The sequence below is a fragment of the Molossus molossus genome, unplaced genomic scaffold, assembly GCF_014108415.1.
Source record: "Molossus molossus isolate mMolMol1 unplaced genomic scaffold, mMolMol1.p scaffold_m16_p_23, whole genome shotgun sequence".
Taxonomy (NCBI): Eukaryota; Metazoa; Chordata; class Mammalia; order Chiroptera; family Molossidae; genus Molossus; species Molossus molossus.
The window spans coordinates 25,010,383-25,036,691 of NW_023425359.1; the positions used below are offsets into that span (position 1 = coordinate 25,010,383).

At 63.1% G+C, this 26,309-nt stretch overlaps 1 protein-coding gene across 4 annotated transcripts in view; it reads right to left on the reverse strand.

Annotated features, from left to right (window-relative positions):
* Positions 1-18,104: 18,104 nt before the first annotated feature.
* Positions 18,105-26,309, reverse strand: part of KIF21B (kinesin family member 21B) — a 36,320-nt gene continuing 28,115 nt past the window's right edge. Inside the window, exons 28-35 of one of the 4 annotated variants that reach the window (XM_036277440.1) lie at positions 24,958-24,996; positions 23,360-23,496; positions 22,470-22,650; positions 22,035-22,199; positions 21,730-21,847; positions 20,623-20,793; positions 20,082-20,281; positions 18,105-19,258 (exon numbers count right to left, since the gene is read on the reverse strand). In XM_036277440.1, the coding sequence (XP_036133333.1) occupies positions 19,204-19,258; positions 20,082-20,281; positions 20,623-20,793; positions 21,730-21,847; positions 22,035-22,199; positions 22,470-22,650; positions 23,360-23,496; positions 24,958-24,996 (1,066 nt within the window). In that variant the 3' untranslated portion in view covers positions 18,105-19,203. Of the gene's footprint in view, positions 19,259-19,621; positions 19,739-20,081; positions 20,282-20,622; positions 20,794-21,729; positions 21,848-22,034; positions 22,200-22,469; positions 22,651-23,359; positions 23,497-24,957; positions 24,997-26,309 lie in introns of those variants that run through there. The other 3 variants (XM_036277438.1, XM_036277441.1, XM_036277439.1) reach the window with 3 other exon arrangements.

The window sequence follows — 26,309 nt, forward strand, 5'->3', positions numbered from 1 at the left end:
GAGGTGCAGGGCAAGGACAGCCGGGCAGGCGGTCACTCCTGGTCCACAGCCGTCTCTGGGCCGCATTTGGGCGGGCAGACCTGGAGGCCCGACCGCAGGGCGGACGGGGGTACCACTGGGGCAGGGCAGAGGCCTCTGAGCAAGGGGCGTCGGGCCTCCCCAGGGCAGAGGGATGGACCCCAGGACTTGGGAGGCGACTTCTGAAGTGTCCCCCATTCAGGGAGAGCACTGAAGAGAAGACCCCTGGGAAGCTGGGGATAGTCGGGTGCTGCAGAGGGTCCCAAATGCTCCCACTGGGAGAGACAGGCAGTGGGGTGCTGCTCGGCCGACCCCTTGTTCCCAGGGCCTGCCTCCTGGACGCTCACCCTGCGGCGGACACGCCGTGGTCATCGGACGCTGCACAGCACTGCCCGTGTGCGCAGATGAACCCCAACCCCAACCGGCAGAAGACAAACAGAGTGACCTTCAAACAATCCACGGAGCATGTGTCTTGGAGGCCTAACCTGACCGGTGAGCAGTCGGTCGGGCTGGGCCCGGTTTCCTCCCCTCCCGACGCCCCCTTGGGGTGCACAGGCTCTGTTCTTAGCCTCACCCCCAGTCTCCTGTCAATGCCTGAGTCCCTGCTCCGGGAGGCTCCCCGAGGGCTACACCAGCCGCGTTGACGACGGACGGGGCTTCTAAGGCTGACCTGGGGCTTTAAGTCCATTCACATTCAAGAATGTCAAAGCTGCCCTGGCCCATACGGCTCGGTGGATGGAGCGTGTCCCGTGGACTGAGAGGTCCCAGTTCGATTCCCGATCAGGGCACACGCCCAGGTTGTGGGTTCGATCCCCAGTAGGGGACGTGCAGGAGGCAGCCGATTGCTGTTTCTCACATCCATGTTTCTATCTCTCCCTTTGTCTCTAAAAAAATCAATAAAAACATATTTAAAAAATAGAAAACGAATGTCAAAGCCCACGTGCGACAGCTGCAATAATCTGTGGCCACCAGGGGTGACTCCGGGGTCTCCCTATTCCCAGTCTTCCCTCCCTGGCCGTGCCTGGTTCGGAAAACCTCCTAACCAGGTCCCGCATAATCGGGTTCTGAGGCTTCTGAGGTCCCCTCTGGGCCACAGGCCTGGGGAAGCTGGTTCCGGAGCTGGGAGCCCACCCCAGGGCCCTGCGGGTTCCTGGGCCTCCCGCAGACGGCTGGCTAGGGTGGCTGGCAGGGGACCGCGCCGTCCCAGGGAGTCAGCTGAGCCCCTCCCAATGACATCCCTTCGTAGGGCTGCGCCAGTCAGAGAGAGAAGCCTATCAGTTCATCCTGGAATTTCTAGGAGAAGAAGAAATGGTAAGGATATTCTCAGGAACATTTTGAAAGCTGAGCCGGTACGTAGGGAAAGAAAGAAAAAGATGCTTCCTGCTTCCTTGGGTTTTGGAAACTAGCCCTGGCTGGAAATTCCACCGGTGTGTCCTCGCGACCTGCCCACCTCAGGTGGCAGGCGGACAGACGGCTGCCCGGAGGGCGACCGGGCCAGGCCGGGCAGTCCCGCGAGCGTCCGCGCCGGCTGGAGTGGGGTGTGGGCCGGGCTGGGCGTCTGCGCGGGGCCCTGCAGGAAGCCCTGGGACTGGCCTCGTGTGTTCTGTCCTAGTCTGAGTTCGACAAGCTGACGTTCCTGAGGGCCGTGGACACCCTGAGTGGTGCTGTCCGCGCCCAGGTTGACAAAACGATGGATGATTACTTACCTAAGACGGCTCTGGCCAAGAAAATCGAGGTAAGAAAGACCCGGGCCCTTCCAGGAGGGGGTCCTCCGGGGTGAGGGTGGCCGGTCCCAGGCCTGGGGCTGGCATCTCTGTCTGAGGGGGGTTCCCGCTTCTTCCCGGCCCTTCCAGACCTTGATCCTTGAAGAGGCCAGTGAGGTCTTGACCAGCAGCGTGCGTCAGCAAGCCATGCTCTGCGTTGTGGCCCTGAGGTCCTCCCTGCTGTCCCTTCCCCTGAGCCCTGGGGTCTCCATGCTGGGTTGAGAGGGAGGGCAAGGTTTTGAGCTGTGGGTGGCAGAGCCCATGACTGCTACCTCATCCACCAGCATGTGGGGCCGCCCAGCTTCACTACGGAAGCCTGTTAGGACGTCAGTGGGGGGAGGGCTCTGTGGGGAGCCTGGGGTGTCCCTCCCTGGCAAGGAGGCCATTGGGGGTGTTTGGGGCTCAGGTTTCTATCGTTCCCTGTGCCCCCGAGACAGCATTAGAGATGGTCCTTCCATGGGTCCCAGACACATATGTCAGCTCCCCCACATGTCCCCCAGAGCCCCCTTCCCTTCCTGCCCTCTCCCCAGCCAGGTGGCCCCGCCCTTCTACGTGGCTCAGAAGCTGGACCTGGTGAACGCGGGCATCAGCCGCATGTTCTCCCTGCCGCTCATCACGCCCAGCCAGGACCGGAAGGACAGCGCCAGCCTCTACTCCCAGGTGGGTCCTCAGGAGGGCGCTGTCCCTGCCCCCAGCACCCAGGCCCCCTCCTCGGCTCCCACAAAGCCTCTGTCTTCAGAGCGGACAGGGCGACGAGAAAACCGGACTCTAGGGAATGGCGGCGGAGAGAACGCCAATCCCTCCCGGTTTTTCAAACCCGTTCTCTTGCTCTAATGGGATGACTCTAATGGGGAGGGTCCCCGGAGCTGCCTGTCAGGGAGAACCCCGCAATGCCTCATTTCCCTTTCGACCTGCACTGGGCGGGCCCTGGTCCAGCCTGCATGGAGGTCCGTGAAGGCCAGCGCTGGGGAAGACGGGGTGTGCGGCGGAGCTTCACTGACCCCCACTTTCCTTGCTCATGAGGAGGGTCTGAGGGGTGGGGGAGGTGCCGGGAGCCCACAGGGGCACCGTGGCCGTCCCTCCCCCAAACCCACGTGTCCTGACTTGCCAGACGGTGCAGGCCTTAGACGACATGCTGCAAGCTCTTGTGATGGACGGGCTGGAGCCCAACATGGACATGCTGCAGAGGATACTGGAGGTGAGGGCTGGGGAGCCAGCGCAACGGCGCCCTGAGCCCCGGGTTTGTGGGAGAGCAGACAGGAACACCGGGGCGGTCTGGGTGTCCCTCTGGACCGGGTCTCAGACCTTCTTGCAATGGAGGCAAATTCCAGAGTGTCCAGGGCAGGATTCAAAGCTCCGGCAGCAAGGCTGCCCCGGACACCTGTGCAGCGGCCAGGGAGGGGGGACACTCTCCCAGAGGTTTGCCCCAAACAGGACCCAGGCTGCCTCCCCTGCCCGCCCCGTGACACCCCAACCTGCATTGACAACAATACCGATCTCACAGGGTTGTCACACAGAGTACTGGTCACCAGAAACATTCGCCCCCAGAAACCAGCGGCGTCTGACTGTCCAGAGAGCACCGGTCCTGGGCCTGGCCAGTCCGTGGCTAAGCCCCAAAGGGAACCCCTTCTCTGCCCCCCCGCCACCACTTTGCAGTTCATGCAGCATTGTCTTGAAATGTCCCTGTAGGTCAACCAGGTCATGCGTAGGTGAAGGGCCAGCTATGCTCAAACAGGCCTCGTTTCTCCAAGTGTAGGGTGCGATGTAGTCTGTCGCCTTCTTGGCTGTGGGCTCGTGACAAGGGGAAGGGGCTGGAGAAGGTGTCGACGACTCTCCTGTCTTCCAGACCCTCTTGCCTTGGTTAACGATGTCGGAGAAAGAGCAGGAGCAGACCAGGGCTGCGCGCACCATCAGCCACATGCTGAGGTTCATCTGCAATTTCCCCGAGGTGTTGGTGAGCGCTGGCCGGCTCTCTGCAGATGGGCACCGGGCTGAGCCTGGGGCTGGCAGGGCAGAGCTGAGGGTGGTCACCTCCTCTCCTCCTGTGGGGTGTTGCCCTTGGCCTAGTGAGCCCCACTTGACAGATGCATGTCAGCCTCCGTGGGGAACCTTGGCCAAGACCTGGTCTGCAGCTAATGGGTTTCAGGGGTCTGGCTGCCCCACTTCACTGGGGGCTGATTGGAAGGGTCCTCCTTGTTTGGAGCTGGCCAGATGATGGAATGAGGGTCGGAGGGCTGGCGGTCGTGGTGGGGAGCAGCGCCCCCGGGATGGCGCCTAAGAGACAGCCTCCCGTTCCTGGCAGCACATGGCGAAATTCACCATCAGCGGCAGACTGATGGGCACCTTGGGCCTCTTCTGCATGAACCCTAACCCTGATGTCAGCACGGGGGCCTTGGAAGGACTGCACTACTTGTTCAAAGTCCTTGTGCTCCACAGAAGTAAGTGGCAGGGGCCTGGGGGCCGTGTGGCTGCAGCTGGGGGGACCCCCGGCCACGAAACCAGCCGAGCCCAGTCGTGAGGTCGGGCACAGCAGGGGCAGGTCCCAATGGCAGGGCGCGGGCAGGCTTTATCTGGACAAACTCAAAACCACTGCGATGCATCGCCCCCTTTTAAGAGGCTCTGGAAGATTCTCTTTGGGGGGAAGGAGGGGCCAGACTTACAGCCACCTGTGGGATCACTGTGGGCCCTCAGAGCTCCCAACGACACCCCGGGACTGTGGGTGTAAGACTCAGAAAGCGGGCGTCCTTTCCGGGGAACCCGCTGGGGAGTCCTTTTCTGGACTTGCTCTGCACCAGGACAACCCGCCATCCGGACAGCGACACTCACAGGCGCCCGCCTGGGGCATCTGCAAGTGCCCAGCAAGGGAGCTGCAGAAACCTTGCTTTTGTGATTCCATAGGATGGACTCCCCATAGGGTGTTTGCCTAGCAGTAGGTGGGAGCAGGTGGGGACAGTCCAGGAGCCCCCTGGTGGGGGACCACAGCTGGAGAATCTTCCATAGTCTCTTAAAAGGGGGCGATGCATCGCAGTGGTTTTGAGTTTGTCCAGATAAAGCCTACCCGTGCCCTGCCATTGGGCCCCACCGCCTCCCCAGACACAGGTGCCCTGCACCCTGGGCAGGCCCTGGGGACTGCGCCCCGCTGCACCCTGCCGGGCTCGGCTTCCCTGCCCCTAACTGTTGCTTCGGGGTCAAGGTGTGAAGCAGGAGACGGAGGGGATCCTGAGGACCCTGCAGAAGCACTTCCGTGGGGAATGGCTCGTCTACATCCAGGACCTCACCATGGTAACGCTCGCTGTCCTCTGCGTGCGGGACGCCGGAGGGGGGTGTTTGCAGGGGACAAGAGGGCCTGGCTGGGGCCAGAGTCACCCCCACCGGGGGACTGTCCCGAAAGGTTACGCCCCGTTCCCCAGCCAGGCTCGGCTTATTTCGGGTCGCGCGGTTTTCCGCGCTGCGGAGAGGTCTCTCTGAAAGGCACATCCACCCTGTGAGTCCCCTGAAGACTCTGCACCCACTTCTTCTCCTCCACCGAAGTCCAGCCTTTCGCGTACCCCTTAGCTTAACTCACTCAGCTCCCCTGCCTCCCCTGCGGGACGCCGTAGCCAGACTGAGCTCCTCTGCCCTTCACACGCTTGCACAGTCTGTTCCCTGCCTGGAACTCTCCCCCCATTGTAACCGGGCGGGGACTCCAGCGGGACTCCTCCCGGAAGCCTTCCCTGACTGCTCAGTCTGGCCTCCACTGCGTCCCTCAGGCGCGCTCCTCACTCTCGCCGTGACCGCCTGTTGACGAGCCGGCTCCCTGAGGGCAGAGCCAGGCGGAGTGTTGTTTGTGGTCTCCCGGCCCCCCAGCAACAGAGCCGGGCGGAGTCGGAGCTCGATACTGTGGGGGTGAATGACAGCACAGGATGCATCGATTCAGACACGGGTCCCGTGGCCGTCGACCGTCAGTGGCCTTGCTTAGCCTTGTCCCCCGTGTCACGCTGTCTGAACCGCTGTCCCTGCCTGGGGACCGCAGAGCTGGGGGCCCCCTGCAGCGCGGCCTCACACCGCGGATCAGCCGGCCGCTGGCCACGGACTGCCTTGCTGCAGCCTGGGGCTGGTGGCCGTGGCAGGGACAGCCCCTCTCCTCCTTCAGTTCTTCAGGAAATTCCTGACGCCCGGTGAGAGAGCGGACGTGATCATGGTGCTCATGGACGCCATGGCCAGCGCGGGCGAGGACGATGCCAGGGCCGCGTCCAAGGTACTGAGGATGATCCTGAAGTCCCCCGAGCTGGAGATCGGGAAGGTAGCGGCCTCGCGGGACCGGAGGGGTCCACGTCTCGGTCAGCCTCTTCCCTTCTGTCCTGTTTCGGTCTCATTCTACTTCCTGCCGGTTGGGGTTTACGGAATCGCTCTCCTTTAACCCAGAGGAGAAAGAGGTTTAATGAGGAGGTCGCTTTTATTTTTCCTCCATTGTGAGAAAGGCCCTTCCGTGGGAAGGGTGACCGCCCGGCATTCACCTCACCAGGACGGCAGGAGGATGGGACTCCAAGCCGGAGAAGTAGATGGAACCAGGGTGACCTCTGTCTAGGCTGGGGGTGCTTTCTTCACGCTGGTGGGAGGGTGCACCCTGGAGGTATGTGTGTGTCTCAGACGTCTGTGGACCTTTGACAGACACGCGTGAGAGCCACGTGTCTTCCCAGACTCTTGTCAGAAGTGGCTGGTTCTCTATAAAATTAAGGCAGCATAGTTTAACTAAAAAAAAAAACTTTTTCTTTATTGATTTTTAAAGAGAGAGGAAAGGGGAGAGAGAGAGAGAGGTAGAAACACTGATGAGCCCTGGCCAGTTTGGCTCAGCGGTTAGAACGTCAGCCTGTGGACCAGAGAGACCTGGGTTCGGTTCCCGCTAAGGGCACGTACCTTGGATGCAGTTGGTTCCTGGCCCGGTTGGGGTTGTGTGGGTGGCAATCAGTCGATGTTTCTCTCTCTCTCTTCCCTCCTCTCTCCCTCCCGCTCTATCTGAAGATAAATGCAAAAATGTCTTAGAGTGAGGATTAAAAAAAAGAAAAGAAACATGGATGAGAGAGAACATCGATTGGCTGCCTCCTGCACGCCCCCCACTGGGGACGGGCCCACAACCTGGGCATGTGCCCTGACCGGGAATTGAACCGGGACCTCTTGGTGCAGGGTCCATGCTCAACCACTGAGCCATAATAAAAAATATATATATTATTCAATTTCCATTGACGTACAACACTGTGTGTTTCAGACACGCATCCATTTGCGCCCCCCCCCCACGTGGGTCCCTGGTTCGGGGTCTCCCAACAAGTTGGGGTGGAGCATCCAGGACGAACCTTCTCCCTCTTTCCCCAACCTCAGGTCCCGGAAATCGTGCGATACATTTGCTACAACATGAACAGCATCACCGAGGCCTCGGCCCAGGAGGTCATGAGGAAGCTGCTCCAGGTGCTGGCCCAGGTCTACACCGACGACGTCATCCTGACCTTGTTCAAGATGCAGGACCAGTCCCAAAGGTGGGCGACCCGGCTCCACCCGACCAGCCCGCAGCTGCTGGGCTGCTTTTTCTTAGCTGTGTCCAACTTCTTCTTATTTATTTTTTAATCCTCACCCGAGGATATTTTTACATTTATCTTCGACAGAGAGGGAGGGAGACAGAGAGAGAAACATCGATGTGAAAGGGACACATCGACTGGTTGCCTCTTGCATGACCCAACCAGGGCTGGGGACAAACTGCAACTGAGTCATGTGCCCTTGGATGGAATCGAACCCGGGACTCTCTGGTCTGCAGGCCGACGCTCTAACTGCTGAGCCACACCAGCCAGGGGCATGTGTCTGATTTCTAATACAAGTCAGTGGGGTGAGTTGATTGTAAAAGTTACATGGAGCTCATCGTAGAAGAACTGGGAAGCATGTAATATTTTGAAAAAGCAAAAAAAAAAAAAAAAATTTAACCACTCTTCATCCCAAGGCAACCTCTGTGATCCCCTGGGTATAATTTTATAATTGTCTCCCTCTTAAGAATGGTTTTTAAAAATGAGTAGTCGAGCTCACACTGTATCCACCAATTGGCATATTTTTCCTTTTACGTTTGATGTTGGCATTTTCCTCAAATTAAAACCCTTCTGTAACCCTGGCCGGTTTGGCTCAGTGCCTGGCAAAGGGCGCTGACCTCGGTGGAGGGTCAGTGCCTGGCCCTGGTCAGGGTCGTGCGGGAGGCAGCCGGCCGATGGGTCTCTCACATCGATGTCTCTCTCCCCCTCCCTCCCGCTCTCTCTGAAGATAAATGGAAAAATAGCCTCAAATGAGGATAAGAGAAAAGAAACCTTTTGTAAACATAATTTGACTGGCCGTCTGATATTTTGTAAGGATGTCTGATGCGACGACATCCTTTAATGAGCTTTTCAAGGTAATTCACGGGCAGCACAATCCACCCTTTGTGGGACACATGTCCTCACGTGTGTCCCGCAAAGGGTCACATAATCGTCACCACACAGTCAAAATACAAAGCATCTCCATCCCCCACATGTCCTCATGTTGCCCTCGGGACCTGACTCCTGCCCCCCCAACCCCCAGCCCCTGGGAACCACGGACCTGTCCCTACGCTCGCTTCTCTCTCTGCGTCACGCGTGCGGGGCCTACGCAGGTGGTTGTGTGTGTCAAGAGTCCACGCTCGTTGCTGAGGAGTGTCCTGAGGTGTGGACGGACCAGTGTGTCCGTCCACTCACTTTCTGGGTTGTTTCCCAGTTTTGGTCATTGTGGGTGATGCTGCCCTTGGAGGGGTGACCAAGCCACTGGGCTCTGCCTCCACAGTGGGGTCCGCAGACCCTGGGAGTTCCTGGCGTTGTTCCCCCAAAGCTACGAAGTGATCATGGAGCACCTGCTGCAGAAACTGATGCACCTGAGACCCGGGGACCCGGAGCCCAGCGAGGGGACACGGATCTCCACCCTGATCGTAGGCAGACCGCAGAAGGGCAGGGCTGCCAGCCGCCCTTTCGGGCCATCCTGACCCTCGGGCCGCTGCCTTCTCATATCAGTGTCTGGTTCACATTCTAGAGTCCGGGGTGCGGTTGGCAGGAGGGCTTCCCTGTCCATGGTACCTTGTCGGGAGACAAGACTTCTCTTTCTCCCTGGGGGGGTAGGAGGGCTGAGGTAGGACCAACACCCCTAACTCAACATCCTTAACTCTCAGGGATGGTGAGATAATAAGCCACCACCACAGTGAGGAGAGCACTTTAATTATTTATTTATTTATTTATTTAATTTATTTATTTTTATCCTCACCCGAGGATATTTTTCTATTTTTTGTACAGATAGAGTGGGAGGGAGAGAGAGGAAGGGAGAGAGGGAAACATCGATGTGAAAGGGACACATTGAGTGGCTGCCACCCGCACAATCCAACCAGGGCTGGGGACAAACTGCAACCGAGGTCCATGCCCTTAGTGGGAACCGAACCCGGGTCTCTCTGGACCGCAGGCTGACGCTCTAACCGCTGAGCCAAACCGGCCAGGGCAAGAAGAGCACTTTAAAATAACAGCATTCTAGAAATGTCCGTGGCTCACACTGACGCAGCCTTTCACTTGGGTTGTCTGGGCCGGCGCATCGCGGTGACTGTGGGCTGAGGTTCCCCGGTGATGGCCCGAGAGTGGACGCTAACGGTGTCCTCCCTGCCCCAGGCCACCAGGGCCATCCACGAGCTGCTGCTGGCGCCCTGTGGGCGGACGGAGGTGCAGACGATGTTCTCCCCGCTGTTCATGGCCCTCCTGTTCCAGGTGTCCTTCCTGGTGCTGGAGGGGGACGCACAGCCTGCCCAGGACCAACCCGCCTCCCGGTGGATGGACCCTGTAAGGTAGCTGTGACTGCAGGCCCACCTGCTGAGCACCCGTGTCCAGGTGTCCCGATCGCGCGCCCACCTGGGCACAACTCCAGCCAGGGCCCCGGGTGCCCCGCACCCATGTGAACAAGCCTCAGTGGCCCTTTTAGAAGACTCTTCGGTTCTGGCTTACTAAGCTGAGGCCGAGGTCCTGAGCCCACGGCCCTGGACTCAGCCCCGCCCCCTTCTGCTGGCTTCCTGCCTCGCCGTGGGTGCCACCGTCTGGGCCTCAGACCTCACTGCAAAGTGCTAGCCCATGTCTCTAGGGGCTGTCCCACCAGCAGCAGACAGGGAGGCTCTGGTAGCCCGGGGGGGTCACAGGCGGGGGAGGGGAGCACAGGCCCGGTGACCTCTGTCTGCTCGCCGTCCTCCCCCAGCACCACCCTCATGGCCCTGAAGACCTTGCTGTGCAGCGCTGGGTATGGGGACCATGTGTCTTACGTGCAGAGACTCGGGGGCTGGGAGCTGCTCACCAGTCCTGAAAACCACTACACGGGGGTCACTCTGCTGGCCAGGTGAGCCCGCGCTGCGTCCCTGGCCACAGGCCCTCCCCCAGGCCCTCCCCACGGCCCAGGCCTGACCCCTGCCCCGTGCTGCCGTCCGCAGGGCCATGGTCATCAAGAACTGTTGGCACAGCCGTCCGGTCTTCAACTTCATCATCAGCCTCCTCCAGGGACCGGATCACGGGAACCACCTGACGGCCTTGGCGTTCATGGCAGAGGTGGGTGTTCCCGGCTGCCCGTCAGAGACAGGAGGGGACGCCAGACACGCCACGAGCACGCCTCTGCCCGAGGGCCACACGCACGGGCTCGCAGACGCGTTCACGCGTGTCTGTGTTCAGAAGCAAGACAGCCCGTTTGAACACGGCTGGTTAGCTCTTGCCTTCTCACATTTCATTTCAAGTGACACAGAGACACAGATGCATCTAACAGAGACACAGAGGAAGCCAGGCTGTGTTTTTATTGTCGCCTTTTACAAACGTTTCCATCTTTTGCCTTCTCCCTCCAACTACATCGGTCTTACACCCCAACTCTCCGTTCCCCAGGAATCGTGTAGGTAGCCACATCTGTCTCCTGCGTAGTTTTCTCCAGACACAAGTCATCTTATCTATGTCTCCATCTATCTGTCTGTCCATCTATCATCTATCTACCTGTTTTCTATCATCTATATCTATCATTTATTATCTATATCTATCATCTATATGTATCTTCATCTATATCTATCTTCCTATCTATCTATCTATCTATCTATCTATCATCTATATCTATCATCTATGTATGTATGTATGTATGTATCTATTATCTACCTATCATCTATCATCTATATCTATCATCTATCTATCATCTATATCTATCATCTATGTATGTATGTATGTATGTATCTATTATCTACCTATCATCTATCATCTATATCTATCATCTATCTATGTATCTATGTATCTATCTATCTATTATCTACCTATCATCTATCATCTATATCTATCATCTATCTATCTATTATCTATATCTATCATCTATCTATCTATAATCATCTATATCGATCATCTATCTATCATCTATATCGATCATCTATCTATCTACCTATTATCTATTATCTATATCATTTATTATCTATATGTATCATCTATATGTATCTATCATCTATATCTATCTATCTATATCTATCCATCCATCCATCCATCCATCCATCCATCCATCCCTCCCTTATCGAGGTACCTACACCTCTGGGTGTGTTTCTCACTTCGGTCCCCACAGCTCCGGGGGTGACAGGTGGCCCGAGGCAAAGCAGACAGGGGCTGGGTGACGGGTGTGAAGTCACCTTCAGGACGGCCTCCTCCCCCGCCTGCGGCCCATTCCTCTCCCACAGGCCGGGCCTGGGTTCCATGCTGCTCCTCGGTGCCCATGGTTTCTGTCCTGTCTCCTTTGCCAGCTGCTCCGGTGCCCAGACGTGGCAGCCACAGTGGACGACGCCACGGTCCTCGTCCTGGCCACTTGGTTCCAGCGCGAGGAGCCCGCCGCAGTGAAGCTGCTGCTGCGGGTGGTGGAGACCTTCGTGCTGCACGGGAACATGGTGGGCGGGGTGGGGCCCGGGCGGGCCTGCGGGGCCAGGTCGCTCAGGGAGGCACGGGGCGGAGGGGCATGTCTGGTGTAGGGCACCTCCAGGACTAGACAGAGCAGACCCTCACGACGCCACCCAAGGAGGCCAGGGCCCAGGGGCTTCCTCCCTCCCAGGAACAGGCCCAGCGGATTCCAGGACCCCAGACCCTCGGGGTCTCCTCAGACTGTCCTCGTCCTCGGGAGGAAAAGACAATGGAGAGAAAGCTCCCAGGGCAGCGAAGGGCGGGTCCCCGTGCCTTCTCCCCTGTCCCGGGTGGACAGGCCACACCTGCCCACTGTCCTCTGGGACAGCTCTCCCTGGTGGCCACCCATCTGGGTCGAGGATGAGGACGGGTCTCATGTGTGACCGCAGGCTCTGGCCTTGGGCGGGGGTGGAACGGGCAGGAGCACCCCGTGATCAGGCAGCTTTCCGCCCTCGTCCCCAGACCCGGCAGCTCTGCCTCCTCCAGCCCTACGTGCTCCACTGCTGCCACTCGCTGGACCAGGGCATCGTGACGGAGACCTTCCTGGTGCTGAAGAACGTGGTGGGGCACCTGAGCTGGCCGAGGTCCTCCTCTCTGCTGGTGCAGGTCGCCTTCACGCTCAGGCCCTTCTTCGAGGAGGTGCAGCCCCAGGCCGCTGTGGAATCGGGGGCGTGGGTGGGATTCCGTAAGGATGGAAAAGGGGGGACTGGGGACCGTCGTGCTGGGAGGGACGTGTGCCTGGGAGCGCGTGGTCAGTGGTGAGCTCGGGGCCGTCCTGGGGGACTGAGTGGACAGAGGCGGAGGTGTGTCTTCTCACCCAGGAGTCTGAGCATCTGCGTCTGATGGCCTTCGAGATCTACGGGACTCTCCTAGCCAAGGTCAAGAGGGGGCTGCTTGTCTTCCCCTTGAGGCACCAAGTCTTCAGCCTGCTCGTCCTTCTGGTGCTACACCTGCTGGACAGGAACATCAGCGTGGCCCAGGTGCGTGCCAGGTGCAGGCCAAATGGGCCCAGGTGCAGCCAGGTGCGGGCCAGGTGCCGGCCAGGTGGGTCCAGGTGCGACCAGGTGCAGCCAGGTGCAGCCAGGTGCGGGCTGGTCACCAGCCTTTTCCCAGGAGGCAGAGGCCACCAGAGTGGGCAGCACTGGGGAAGGGGCTCCGCCCGACTGGGAGCTGCAGGAAGGGGCACCGGGGTTCTGGGCTCCTGCTCTCTCCAGCTGGCCACTGAGGCACCATGGGGTCACCCCGCCTGGTGGCACTTTCTCCGCCTGGCCCCTGCCCTCCTGCCAGCAGCCGTGTCTCTGAGCTGCTCCCACACTGAATGGAGACAGGCCCCGGGGCAGGGAGGCCCCGTGGGTGGGAGGGCGGAAGGGACAGAGAGGCCCAGACTGGCTGTGTCTGGAATGAACGGGGGCGGGGGCGGGACCTGCTGCTGAGAAAATCTTCCTTGGAAAGGTGGGGGTCAGTGTGTGGCGGGTCGCGGGCTTCCCCAGATCAGGACACTGCCCTTGGGGGCCCCTGGCAAGCCCACGGAGGAACATGCTGAGCGAGGGACTGACTTGGGACAGTGTCACTGTGGAGGGGGGCCCGGGGTCTTCCCAGTGACCTCAGTGGTGATACTTCTGGGGGAGTCAACCTCCATTTCGAGGAGGGACCGCCCCAGCTAAGGGAGCACGACTTTGGGGAGATGTGTTTTCTGTGGCTGGGTGGCCGTGGCTGGGTGGCCGTGGTGAGGAGCTCAGTGTCACTGCTGCTCCACAGAGACGGGGACAGCCGTGGCCCGTGGCGTTCGTTACACTGCCCGTCAGCGGGAACACTGCCCGAGACCCTGCCCTTCCCTGCCCCTGGTCCGCCGGCTGGTGCCGGGTCCCCCCCTGCACGCCCCTCCATCCCCACCGCCCGCTCCCATCGCTCCTCACCCGAGCCTCCCTGTCCGTCAGATCTGCCGGATGACCCTCTGCCACACGGCCACCATCCTGGGCTGGTCGAAGCTCAAAGCCGTGTTTGCCGACAGAGACGTGTGGACGATCCTCAGAGTCCTGGTGAGCAGCGTGGGTGGGGCCGGCGGCCGGGTCGCCGTCCTGCCGCTGCCGTCCGACCTGACCTCGGGCCTCGCCCTGCAGCTGGAGAAGCAGGCTGGCCGGGCCCTCTGGTTTCTGCAGCAGTGTGTGACCCTCTTCAAGAGCGCCCAAGCCCCCATCCGCCAGGCTGCCGTGTGGTTTGCAGGTGCGGCGCTGTGCCCTCCGAGCACCTGTCCTTGTCCTGGGTCCTCCAGACGCCCCTGCCCTGCAGGAAGCTCCCAGCTCGGAGCGTGGCCCCCCTGCGGCCCCCCTGCGGCCCCCCTGCGGCAGAGGGAAGGTCCTGGGAGCCGGGCCAGCGGAGCTGCCAGAGGCCGGTGTCGGGGGCTGGGGCACTGCTCCATGGGAAGCTCAGAGCCTGGGGGGCTGGCTCATGCCCTTCAGAGCAGAGGGGTCCCCTCCCTCTCCCCCTGCAGCCCGATTTTACTCGGGACCCTTCGGAAGAGCAGGGAAGTCATTTCAACCTCACGGGAAAAGTCCAGACCGGAGGCCGGTGTCCATGGCCAGTTGTGGGGAGGGGAAGACAGGCAAAGGGGGGGGGGGTTGAGAAGAGGGCCTTGAGCAGGTGCAGCCAGGGTCCCCCATCCAACGCGGGGCCACTGAGGTGCTGTGTGCCCCGCAGGCCAGATCATCCAAAGCCTGGACGTGGACGAGGCCGGCGAGGTGGAGGAGGTGTACACGGGTGAGTGTGAAGGCAGGGGCGGTGGGCTCACAGAAACCACCACCCGGGGGGTGACGAGGCGGGCTCTTCCCCGGGGCACTGAGGTTTGGGGTGCTGGTCACAGCCCTCCTGGCCCCATGCCTGTTCCCTGACCCCACTCCCACTGAGCTGCAGACCAGTCATCAGCCACGGGAGGGTGTGAGGCCCAGCACCCGAGGCCCCTGTGCTGCTCAGGCTGTGGCCCACGAATGCCCCCTGCTTGCCCCGTTCAGACACAGGCTCTGCCACGGCCCACCCCACGTGCTGGCTGCCGCGGGCCACAGCTCCCTGGAGCCGGAGGGCTTGGCTCCCAGCTGGTCCCTGGGAGAGGGGTTGGCCGAGCCTGGGCCGGGCAGGGTGAGGACCCAAAGGGCTGGTCATGGGCACAGGACCAGGAGCAGCTGGTCTGGCGTCCCGAGCCTGTGGCAGGCACGCCATCCCGCCTGAGACCGAGCAGTGTGCCCCCCAGAAGGAACTGGAGCTCCTGTTTCAACACCGCCAGCCCCCCGCCCCGTCCCCAGTTTCTCTGCGCAGCCGCCCTGGGGAGCCCCCCCAGGGCCCGGCCTCCCGACCCGAAGCTTCTGTGCAGACAACCGCGTGTCTCTGCTGCAGCCCTGAGGTCCATGAGCGGAGACCCCGACCCCATGGTCAGCTGCCTGGCCACACAGACCATGCATGTCGTGGAAGCCAAGGAGAACCTGCCTGTCGGCACCCCGACCTGCTTCTGCAGCAGGTGACTCTGAAAGAGCCACACACCTCCGAGGCCGCGCCCTTGGGTGACAGCTGTGACCCAGGCAGGCTCCTGAGCCCCGCACGAGAGGGAGACACGCCCTGCAGAACCTTAAAAATAAAAGAAGCTTCCGAGGAACAGGGTTCTCGGTCTTTCCACGTGAGCCCGTGCCGGCCCTGTGGGGGGGGGGGGGGCTGCCAGTCGCAAGCCCCCTGGTCTGTCTGCACGGCCCCTGGGCCCAGCCGCTCCCGCTCAGCCGGGGGTCGGAGGCCAGAGCTCTGAGGCTCTTTGGAACATCCGCCTGGACCAGGTCCTGGGCCACAAGGCCTCTGGAGCTTGTGGTTCTGCGCGGGCCCTGGTGGGGGCGGGATCCTGCTGGGTCAGGCTGGAGGGTGTTTATTAAGGGGCTTTTGTGAGCTTGTAGAAAATCCCAGGGGGTCAGAGCCTGGGGGCTGCTCATCCCAGGAGGCAACATGATGTGGAGGAAACGCAACCACCACTTCCACCCCGTAGGCCCCACGCTCAGAGCCAGGCAGTCCCCACTGGGCGGGCCTCACCCACTCGCTGCGACCCCCCTTCTGAGAAGGGCCACCAGCCAGGCGTGCAGCCCCAGGGACCACGCCACCGAGACAACGGTCATTCGGGCTTTATTATGACGTCTGCACACACACATCCAGTCTAGGAACAGAAATGTACAGCATGAGGCTTAAATAACATCCAGACACTGTGCACAGTCACGGCGGCGGCACGACACGCACGCCCTGTGCCCACGTGGGCGCGAGGAGGGCGAGCCTGTGATGCCCGGCGGCCTGGCAGGGCCAGACTCACATCAGAGGGCTTCTCTGACCCTCGGCTCCTCTTCGCTGACAGTTTCCACGTCTGTGCGAGGACCTCAGGGCGGTTCCGAGGCCTGGACGGGTGCGGTGGGGTTGGGCTCATCGAGTGCTGGAGGGGGCTGGGCTGGGGGACAGAACAAAGGTGCCCCAGCAGAAACCACTTTCCTGGTACGGCGGGGGGCAGCGGAGGATCTGGGAGCCAGGAGAGGGTGAGGCTCCGGAGGCCTGTGGGGGCGTCCGCTGCGTCTGGGGTCCCGAACCTGGAGGCTGTGCCCGGCTAAGAGAGCGACATGTTTTCCGGGAGGGACGGCAAGGGGGCGGGGGCAGAGGCACAGGTCTGGCCTCGGCGGGAAGGAGCTCAGCGCTCACACAGACAAAGGCACAGGCCAGCGGGAAGGGTGGTGCCCGCACCGGCCTGGCCGCACGCACAGGAGGGCGCCCGGAAGTCTGGGACGGAGCCCGGCGCCTCTGGCTGCCCAGCGCGACCACCTGCGTCCCTACCGCACCGGCCGGCCGGCGTGAGTCCCCTGGAGCAGCTTTGTGCTTTCAACTGTCCTCTGCCCAAACTGCTTGGCCCAGCGGGCGGAGGGCGTCCTAGGTTGTAGCTGCCGTGAGGGTGGGGGCAGGGAGGCCACTCCCAGGCCCACAGGTCCCCCTGGGTTGCCAGCCTCTGCCTCCAGCCTTCCTCCCTCCTGGGTGGTCTCCAAAGGCACCCCCAGCGCTGCCTTGGGGGGTTCGAGGTGCCCAGGGGTCAGGTCCAGGGAAAGCAAACACTGAGAGGTCAATGCTGAGGAGGGGGCTGGGCACAGGGCGGGGACACTGTCCAGTCAGGAGTTTACCATGTGGGGTTCAGACAGGGTGCCCACTCCTGGGCCCATAGCCTTCCCCTGTATGGTCTAGCCTCTTGTCCTCAGAGTGGCACAGACCAGGAAGAAGGTGATGACCCAGAATTAGGAGGAGCCACAGGCAAGTCCGGGCCTGAGCGAGGGCCAGCCCCCCAACAGGGCTCCTCACCCAAACCTGCAGAGCCGACCTGGCAGGAGCCTCCTGGGCCCCGAGCACACAGGCCGCCCAACACTGTGCTCAAACCACAACCAAATTGTGCTTCCAACACGAAGGGTGCTTGTGCAACGAGGGGGGGCCTGCCCCAGCTGTGGGCCTCGGGGCTCCCCAAAGGGGCGGGCAGACGCTGCCGGGCTCCGAGGGGCTTCAGCGTGGAGTCGGGGATACGCGCCGGGACAGCAGAGCCCCCTGGCCGTGAGGTAGCTGACCCGTCGGAAACAGCAGAGGAGCACCTGGAGGGCTGCGGCACCTGGAGACGCAGCCACAGCACAGCCGCCCGGGTGGGGCACCCCGCCCGCCCGTGGGCTGCCGTCTGCTCAGTGTCTCCGTGTAAACAGTCATGCGTGTGAGTCCTTCTTACAGGTCGGCGCTCTCTGTGTGGGTGGGGAAGGGACCCGAGGGGGTTGGCGGGTGCCCGTCTGGCCAGGATTGGAGTTTCCAGTGTGGAAGACAGACTGTTCCAGGGGAAGGGGCATGTCCGTCCTGCACCCAGACCTCACTATTCGTCCAGTGGGGCCATCACCACGGGACAGTGTTGTCAGCCTGGGAGCAGCTCCCAGCGGGGGGGGGGGGGGCGGACAGGGGGGAGCAGGGGGGCTCAGGCCCAGCAGGTGCTTTTCCCTGTCACAGCTCAGACGACCTCCCCTGCCCTGGGCCACCGGGGAGGCCCCCGCACCCGGCCAAACAGAGCAGGTGCCAGGGCAGGAGCAGAGTCACCCCCGGAAGGTCCGAAGTCCCCTCCTCTGAACGGCGCCGGGCTCCCGGCCACAAGCCGAGGCCGGAAAGCACATCAGCCAGGTGTGGGGGAGACAGCGGGCAGGAGGGGACCTCTCCCAAGGCGTGACGTCAGCTGTCCCACAAAGGGCTCCACTCGCCCTGAACGACGCCCTGGGCCGAGTGCACAGCCCGAGGGTAAAGGAGCTCAGGACCCCTCAGGCCCTCCTGCAGGGGGCCTGCCCCGAGGGTAAAGGAGCTCAGGACCCCTCAGGGCCTCCTGCAGGGGGCCTGCCCACGCCAGAGTTAAGGCTGGAGAACATCTCCTGAATAAATAACAAAGAGCGAGAAACTCCCTGCCCCATCAGGTGAGGAGCTGGTGGGGTGCTGGGGGCGGAGTCCTCACCATCAAGCCGATTCCCAGGGGCACAGTCCTCTGAGCTGTTCCCACGTGGCCCACGAGGGACCCCGGCCCTGGGCTGGGGGTGGGGCGCCCGCCTTCTGGGAGCGGGGGCATGAGCGAGTGGACCTGGATGGCATTGTCCCTGGGCGAAGCTGGTGTTGGCTGCCCAGCGCAGGCGCCGGGCCCAGGACAGACGGAGGAAGGCACTGGAGTGCCAGGCAGCCGAGAGGCGGGGTGCACGAGGGTGGCCCCCGGGGCAAGGTGGGGACGGCCTGAGCTGCAAAGTCAAAGGGGGCATTTCCCCCGAGAGGGGGTGGCCCCGAGGGCCGGGTCCCCTGTGGGATTCCCAGACCCCACGAGGACAGAACACGGGGAGAAGCTTCAAGTCCATTTCCAGGAGGCAGGAGGAGAATAAATAACGGGTCCGTCTGACCACTGGCCCGAAGGACTCTCCAGCAGCTCTGCCTTGGCCCCTCAGAAGGGGACCCCACAATGGCCAGGGTCACTGGGAACGGCTTCTGGTGCCCAGGGCCGCAGGCTCAGAGGCAGGCCCAGCTGCCTACACCTGGTTTCCGTGGTTACCTGAGGACTATGTTTTGGGCTCAAAGGCAGGTGTAGTGGTCCGGAGCCTGGGTGGGGGTGGGGAGGGGGCTGCCTTGCCCCCCTGCAGGGCCACCCCCAGGCCCAGGGCTCCAGGAAGGGCTCGGCCAGGGGGTTGGGGCTGCAGGAGAGAAAGGAGGGGAAATGCCCTTCAGTTGTCACAGCTTAAACCCCCCCCTCTCTCCCCAGGAGGCAGGGGAGGGACGGTCAAGGGAGGGGAAGGCGAGCAGGGAGGGGCCACAGCATCGTCCCTGCCCTCTGTCCCCAGGGCGGCTGGCCCTGTCGCTGCAGAGTTCCTTCCGCGCTGTCCAGGCTGCTGGGGGCCGAGGGCTGGGACTGTCCTCTGACCTCAGTGCTAGGGTGGGCCCCTGGGGATCCGCCGGACACTCCAGAACTTCACCGTCAGGTCACTGGGGAGGACAGCGGGCGGCCGTCAGCTCTTGACGTGGGCCCAGCTGGCTGCCCCCAGGTGCCCCAACTCCCCAGACTGGCCGAGGCCCCGGGGCCGCACTGTGGAGGACGAGGTGGAGGGCGCTGGGCGGAGGGAGGGCTGCGTTCTCTTATTGTGGGTTTTCTCTGCGGCTGTTGGGTGCTGCCAGCCCCGAACGCCCCCCTGCTGACGGCCGGCCCCTCTCCTGGGGAGGTCCCACAGCTCATGCTCGGGAGGGGGGCTGGAGCCGGGGCAGGTCGGAAGCAGAGCAGGAGGAGAAAAATAGTTCATACCGTGGAGAGCAGCTCAGACCGGAGCGGAGAGAGAGGGAGACAGAGGGAGAACGAGAGAGGAGACGGGTCAGGGCAGGGTGGTGGCTCGGCCCTTTATGGCCAGGACGCGGCGAGGAAGGCAGGGGGTGAGTCCAGGGACGTAACTCCACAGCTTTACGCGGCCGTCACTGTTGGGGGGCCGGGAGCGGAGAGCAGGGGAGACGGGACAGGAGGGGGGAGAGGGACATGTTCGGAACAAGAAGGAAGAAGAAGGCACGTCCGTGAGAAGCTCCCTGGGGCACAGAACGCCTGGGCGCCCCTGGAGGGACCAGAGCTGGTCTGGGTGCGGCTGGGCTGGGATGGAAGTCACCTGGACAGGTGTGCCGGCCGCGAGGCAGGGCTGCCCTGCGAGGGATGGCGAGGCGGGCCTGTCCTGGCCCGGGCCCTGGGGGTGTTTCTCAAGCCCTCCCAGCCCGCTGCCCACGCAGGGGGAGAGGGGGGCACACGCAGACGGCCCTGCCCGCCGCCCACCTGGAGGCGGTGAAGATGTGCCTGGTGTTGGTGCAGATGGCGTTGATGGGGCTGTCGTGGCCCTTGATCTCGCCGATGGGCGTGAAGTTGTCCACGTTCCAGACCTTGATGACTCCCGCACGGCAGGCGCTGAGCAGCATGGGGCGGCCCGGGACGCAGGCCAGGGCGCACACCCAGTCCTTGTGCGCGTTGGGGATTTGCTGCGGGGGTGGGCACAGGTGAGGGCTGGGGCAGGTGACACCGGGACGGGACGGGCACAGAGCAGGTGTCCCCGGCATGGGTTCCAGGAGCCAGGGCACCGGCTGTGCTGGGACTTCAGCCCCAGAGAGGGCTCCTTTGACCATCCCAGGCTTGAACCCAAGACCCTGCCCTCGGAGGGGTCAGAGAAAAATCAGTGCCCCAGAGAGGTGGGCTGGACAGAAAGGAGGGTGGAGGGCAGGCAGCCGGTGGGGGCGGGGCGGGAGGCTCTGGCCTGGGGGGTGGGGTGGGGTTTGGGGGGCAGCACACCTCACCCTGCCCCCACCCATCCCCCCAGCGGCACCTGGATGAGCTCCTGCTGCTCCAGGTCCCACTTCTTGATGCCATTGTCCCGGGACCCACTGAACAGGATGTCCCCATGGATGGCCAGACACTCGATGCCGTCGTAGTGCGGAGGCTCGAAGTTGTGGGTGGGGCCGATGGTGCCCCCCACACACTCCCCCAGCTCAAACATCTGCGGGGGGAAGGGCGGAGGAGCTGTGGGCGCAGCCCAGGATCCTGGTGATCCTGGCAGCACAGCGGGGTGTGGGGGAGCCGCCCTGCCGGGGAGGGCTCCTGAGGGATGGAGGACGCGGAGATGTGGGCCCTTCCCTCCCAGGGCTGGGGCCTGGCTGCGGGGACACGGACTCACTTAGTGCAAGGGGCCCCAGCTCAGTGTGAACTCTATGGAGAAAGGTGGGGGCGGCGTGTGTCTCCATCTAAAATTATTTCTAGTATTATTTTTTTAATCCTCGTCTGAGGATATTTTTCTATTCACCTTCAGAAAGAGTGGGAGGCAGGGAGAGAGAGAAACATCGATGTGATAGAGCCACACTGACTGGTCGCCTCCCGCACGACCCAACCAGGGCAGGGGATGAGCTGCAACCGAGGTACGTGCCCTTGGCTGGAATCGAACCCGAGACTCATGGGTCCACAGGCCAATGCTCTACCGCTGAGCCAAACTGGCCAAGGCAAATTATTTTAAGTTTTAACACAGTGAGCCTAACTCGACTCAGGCTTCAGAGAACTCTCGTCCGCCCCTCTCACGCCGACTTTCCGGTTTCAGGGACGGTCAGGGAAGCAGCCTGGGCGGGCGGGACCCTGCGCGCCCCATTGTCACACGCGCCGTGCTGACGGCCGCTCGGCACCCTGTTCGTGGGGGGTCCCTCGTTTCCACGGCTGTCACTCTCCCGCTGACATTCAGGGTGTCCCTAACGTGTCCCCAGGTACGAGAGAACGCTGTGGTCTTTCCTCCCTGCACGCGGCTCCGGGCCGCTGCAGAGCCCTCTGCACAGGAATCCCAGAAGTCCCATTCTGTTCCGCGAGTGTCCCCCGGCAGCAGAGGGGAGGGGCGCGTGGGAGACACGCTGAGCACGGTCCCCCGGGCCTCGAGGCCGAGCAGCTCAGGTACCTTGACGTAGTGGTCCTTGGAGCCGGTCACCACCAGGTCATGCTGGCTGGCTGTCTGGGTGACCGTCAGGCACATCACGGGGCCGATGTGGCCAGTCAGCTTGCCAACAGGCTGGAATCTGTGGGAGGGCCCAGCAGGGGCAGGAAGGTCAGGGGGACCTGGGTTGGGAGGGGGTCTGCCTGGGAGAAAAGGCGCCGGGCCAGGGGTGTCTCCCTACATAACGGCCTGTTCCCGAGGGGTCTCCCCGGCTGAGACCTGTGCGTCCCCCTTGGCCATACCCCGCCCCTCCTCCCCAGCACCCGGACCTGCTGAGCTCCCAGATGCGGACGGCGTTGCCCGAGGCGGCGTACAGCATGGTGCCCGAGGGGCTGAGGGCAATCTGGTTCACCTGCTGCTCCCCCTGGGTGCCGGTGAAGGCGCGGCTGGACGTGGCTGCACAGGGGTCACCTGAGATCACCTGGCCCGAGGACCTGCCCGTGAGGAAGGCAGGCCAGGTCAGAGATGAGACTGGTCCATCGGCACAGAGCAGGGAACCCAGCAGACCTTACTCAGAGCCTCTAAACCACTTCCTCCAGGAAGTCTTCCCTGATGGGCCGACAGGAGTAGCAGCTTCTCCTGGAAGCTTCTGGTCTGATGAGTGGGACCCAAGCCCCAGACACTGCCCCCAGCTCAGGGCTGTCACTTGGTCCCTGAGAATCGGGTGGGGCTGTCCTGAGTGGGGCCCCGGGAGAAGCACTCACGTGAGGGTCCGAATGCACTTGGCAGAGTCCCGGATGTCCCACACCTTGATGTAGGAGGTGGACACGGAGAACACGAGGCCCGAGTGGCCGCAGTACTTGACGGAGACCACGTTGTTGGGGTGGCCCTTCAGAGCCGCGATCTCCTGCCCCGTGACCAAGTTCCACATCTTACAGCTGCGATCTGAGGGGGGCGGCGGGGAGGGGGCGGCGGGGAGGGGCCGGCGTCAGCACCAGGGACAGCAACTCCCAGGTGGGGTCAAACTCAAACCCCGACGCCCTCGTCAAGGACGAAACGCAAGCACATCTATGGGAGAAACCTGGACTCATCAATCATCAATCAATCAATCATCAATCACAGCTAGACTGAGTGAAAGACAAGATTTGCCGTCTGAGCCCGGGCCCGTGTGGCTCAATGGACAGAGCGCCGACCAAAGGGTTGTTTCGATGCCCGGTTGTGCGGGAGGCAACCAACGGATGTGTCTCTCACACCCATGTTTCTCTCCCTCCCTCCCCGCCACGGTCTCTAAAAGTCAGTGGAGAAAAGACCCTCGGGGGAGGAGCGACAAGTCTGAGCCCACCTTTCTGCCAAGCTTCTCTGGGACTCAGTGATCGGGGCCTGAGGTCAGAGGCATGGCTCAGGGGGTGCTGGGGGACCTGGACGAGCAGGTGAGTGGGCACCTGAGAAGCTTCCTGGAGCTCCTGAGGGGGGCTGGGGAGGGGGGGCTCGGCTCGGTCGGGGCGGCCAGGATGGGAGCCTCGAACCAAGGCGGGAGACATCAGACGGTCCTCGCGCCCTGGGGACGCGATGTCCTCCCGGTCAGGCCCACCCTGGCCGAGGGAGCCGGGGTGCGGGAAGATGCTGGCCCCACCTGGCCGGCGGTTCCGCCCACCTTTGGATCCGGTGAAGAGCAGCTCGTCGGTGGCGTCCAGGCAGAGGATCGGCTTGGTGTGGCCCTCGGCCATGGACACGCACTGCAGGGGGGCCGTCCGCCCCCCCTTGGCTCCTCCGACCGGCGTGATGATCCCCCTTCCGGGACAGAGGCAGAGAGAGGCCCGTCAGCTGGGGACACCAGGCCCGGCTGAGCGGGGGACAGGCGGAGTGGGACCCGGGCCTGACGGCCGACGGTCTGCAAGCCAGAAGAGGGTGGGGGTCTTCGCAGCCTGGGTCAGCCCCTCCCCAGGGCTTCTGGGGAGCGAGCCCTGTCTAGGCACAGCCTGCCCACGGGAGTTCCACCTCATGCCCGCCTGACCGGATCCTGAGACGCACTAACACCAGGCCCCACCTGGCAGGCGGGGCGGAGGCCCAGGGCGGGAGGCGCAGAGGGAGGGAGCCTGGTGCCACCCACCGCACCCGGTCCTGGCACATCCGCCGTGAGTGCCTCGGGCCGCCCCGCCCACACGGGGGACGCACGCTCCCCCGCCCCCTACGGCCCCTCGGACCAGCAGCCAGACCTGTGACTGTCATTTACAAAGGGCCAAATCCCTCTAGGGGCCCTGAGCTCTGCTGTGGGTTAGGGGGTCTGGGGCCCTCGGCAGGAAACCGGAGCAGCCCCCTCGCCCACAACCCCTGCCCCCGCCCCTGCAGACCCTGGGGTGGTCTTTTCTCAGCGAGGGTCTCTGCCACGAAGCCCGGCTGGGTGGTGAGCAGGTCTGAGAACACACTCCAGCCCTTTCCCAACGAGAACGTTGCCCGGATGGGGCGCTGGGCCAGAGCAGAATGAAATGACCCACGACCCACCCACAGGCTTCTCACGGCCCAGGGACTCAGTCAGGCCCCCGAGGACCTGACGGGACGGGTCAGGGGTCGCACACGGACAGCCTCCCACGGGTCCCCAGCTCCCTGCTTCTGGCCCTGGTCTGGGAAGAGCCCGAGGGGCTGTGTTAAAAGGCGCACCCTCCCCAGTGAGAGGCTGGGGGCTGGCTTGCATCCTGTGGGGCGACGCCTTGGCCCCCCAGGCGGGTCTGCGGGACAGCCAACCCCTGGGCCAGCGGGTCCGCAGTGGGAGAGCCGGAGGGAGCTCCCAGCCCAGCTGTGCCCCTTCGCGCAGGCCCACTGGGTCCTGGGACGTGCTCCTCATGGGGGTGCTGCTGGGTGGGCCAGGGGAGAGGGGCTGCCCCCTCCTGGTCTCTGTGCCCGGAGAGGCGGGCGGGGTGGAGAGCCGAGGTCTGTGTGTGCAGACACTGTCACAGGCTGGGCGAGTCCCAAGGACCCTGAGCACAGCCGCCGACGCTCCCGGGCAGAGCAGCCCAGCCCCGGCCACCCAGGCCCATGCTCAGCAGCCCCGGGTGACGAGGGAGAGGAAGCTGCACGCCCCCCACACCAGCTCCAGCCCGTCGGCGCAGAGCCCAGGCAGCCACCCGAGAGGAGGAACCAGGGTGCAGGAAGGGGCCGGGGTCTGGAGAGGCGGGGTGCATGCTGAGGACTGAGGACGGGGTGCAGGCGGGAGGGCCGAGAGGAGAGAGGAGCGAGGGGAGCGTCTGTGTGTACCTCAGGGCCTCCGACAAAGAGGAGTCGCTGTCATCAGACCTGGGAATGGCAGAGAATTAGCTGGATTAGGGGGAGGGCGGGAAACGGGGGTGCAGCGGCAGCAGCAGGAGGTCAGAGGGCGGTTATTCTCCTCGAGGGGAGCGGAGAGAGGCAGAGGGAGGAGGCGCTGAGGGACAGCAGGGCAGGAGCTGGGGGGCTGGCCTGGGAGCTGCGGACGCCCCTCAGCTAGCAGGGTAGGTAGGGTGAGGGGCCAAGGAGACAGGGGAGCACCAGCCTCACACTCGGGGACACTGTTCCTGGGCTGTCTGCTGTCCCAAGGCCCCGGCTGCCTCGTCGCACCAGCTGGGGGCCCCACCCCACCCGGAAATGCTGGGACCCGCCTGCTCTTCCCGCCCACGGGCTGGCTGCTCCAGCAAGTCCTCAGGGACTATCGACGGGGCCCACTGTCCCCCAGAGCCCACCAGGACGTGCCTGGGAGCTGGCTGTGCACCTCACATGGGCCCTAGAACCCAGACCCCTGGACAGGACTGAAGTCTGATGATCCCCCAGACAGGACCGAGGTCTGGGCAAACCCCCCCAGACAGGACCGAGGTCTGGGCAAACCCTCCCAAACAGGACTGAGGTCTAACTACCCCCCCAGATGGGACTGAGGTCTGACGACCCCTGGACAGGACCAAGGTCTGGGCGACCACCCCAGACAGAACCGAGGTCTGACGACTCCCCGGATAGGACCGAGGTGTGGGTGACCCCCCCCAGACAGGGCTGAGGTCTGGGCGACAACCCCAGACAGGACGGAGGTCTGGGAGATTCCCCGGACAGGATGGAGGTCTGGGCGACCCCCAGAACAGGATGGAGGTCTGGGCGACCCCCCGAACAGGACGGAGGTCTGGGTGACCCCTTGGACAGGACGGAGGTCTGGGCGACCCCCCCGGACAGGACCAGGTCTGACAACCTCCAGGGTGTGATGGCGAGACACCCCCCGCCACTGCTTCTGAAAAAGGGAGCTGTCGACTGTGAAGGTATTGGGGGGCACCCTGGTTGCTGTGGGCCAGGCTTGGGGTGCTGCCTCCGCAGTGGGAGTGGGAGCCTGGGGGCAGGGAGCACGTTGCCCCAGGAAGGGGTGTTTCTGTGGGGGCAGATGCCAGGCACCAGGGACAAGGGCTGGCACCTTCTCACCTGGAGGACAGCTCCGTCCCCCCCTCGTCCCCCCCCAGGACAAAGAAGCTCCAGGGGCCCAGGGAGCGGGGTGAGGAGCTCCTAGAGGACAGGGCCCTTCACAGGCAGAGTCCCCGTGAGGACACAAGCCAGGCCGATCACGGCCCCGGGTCCTTGGCCGGGCCCCACACTTTCCA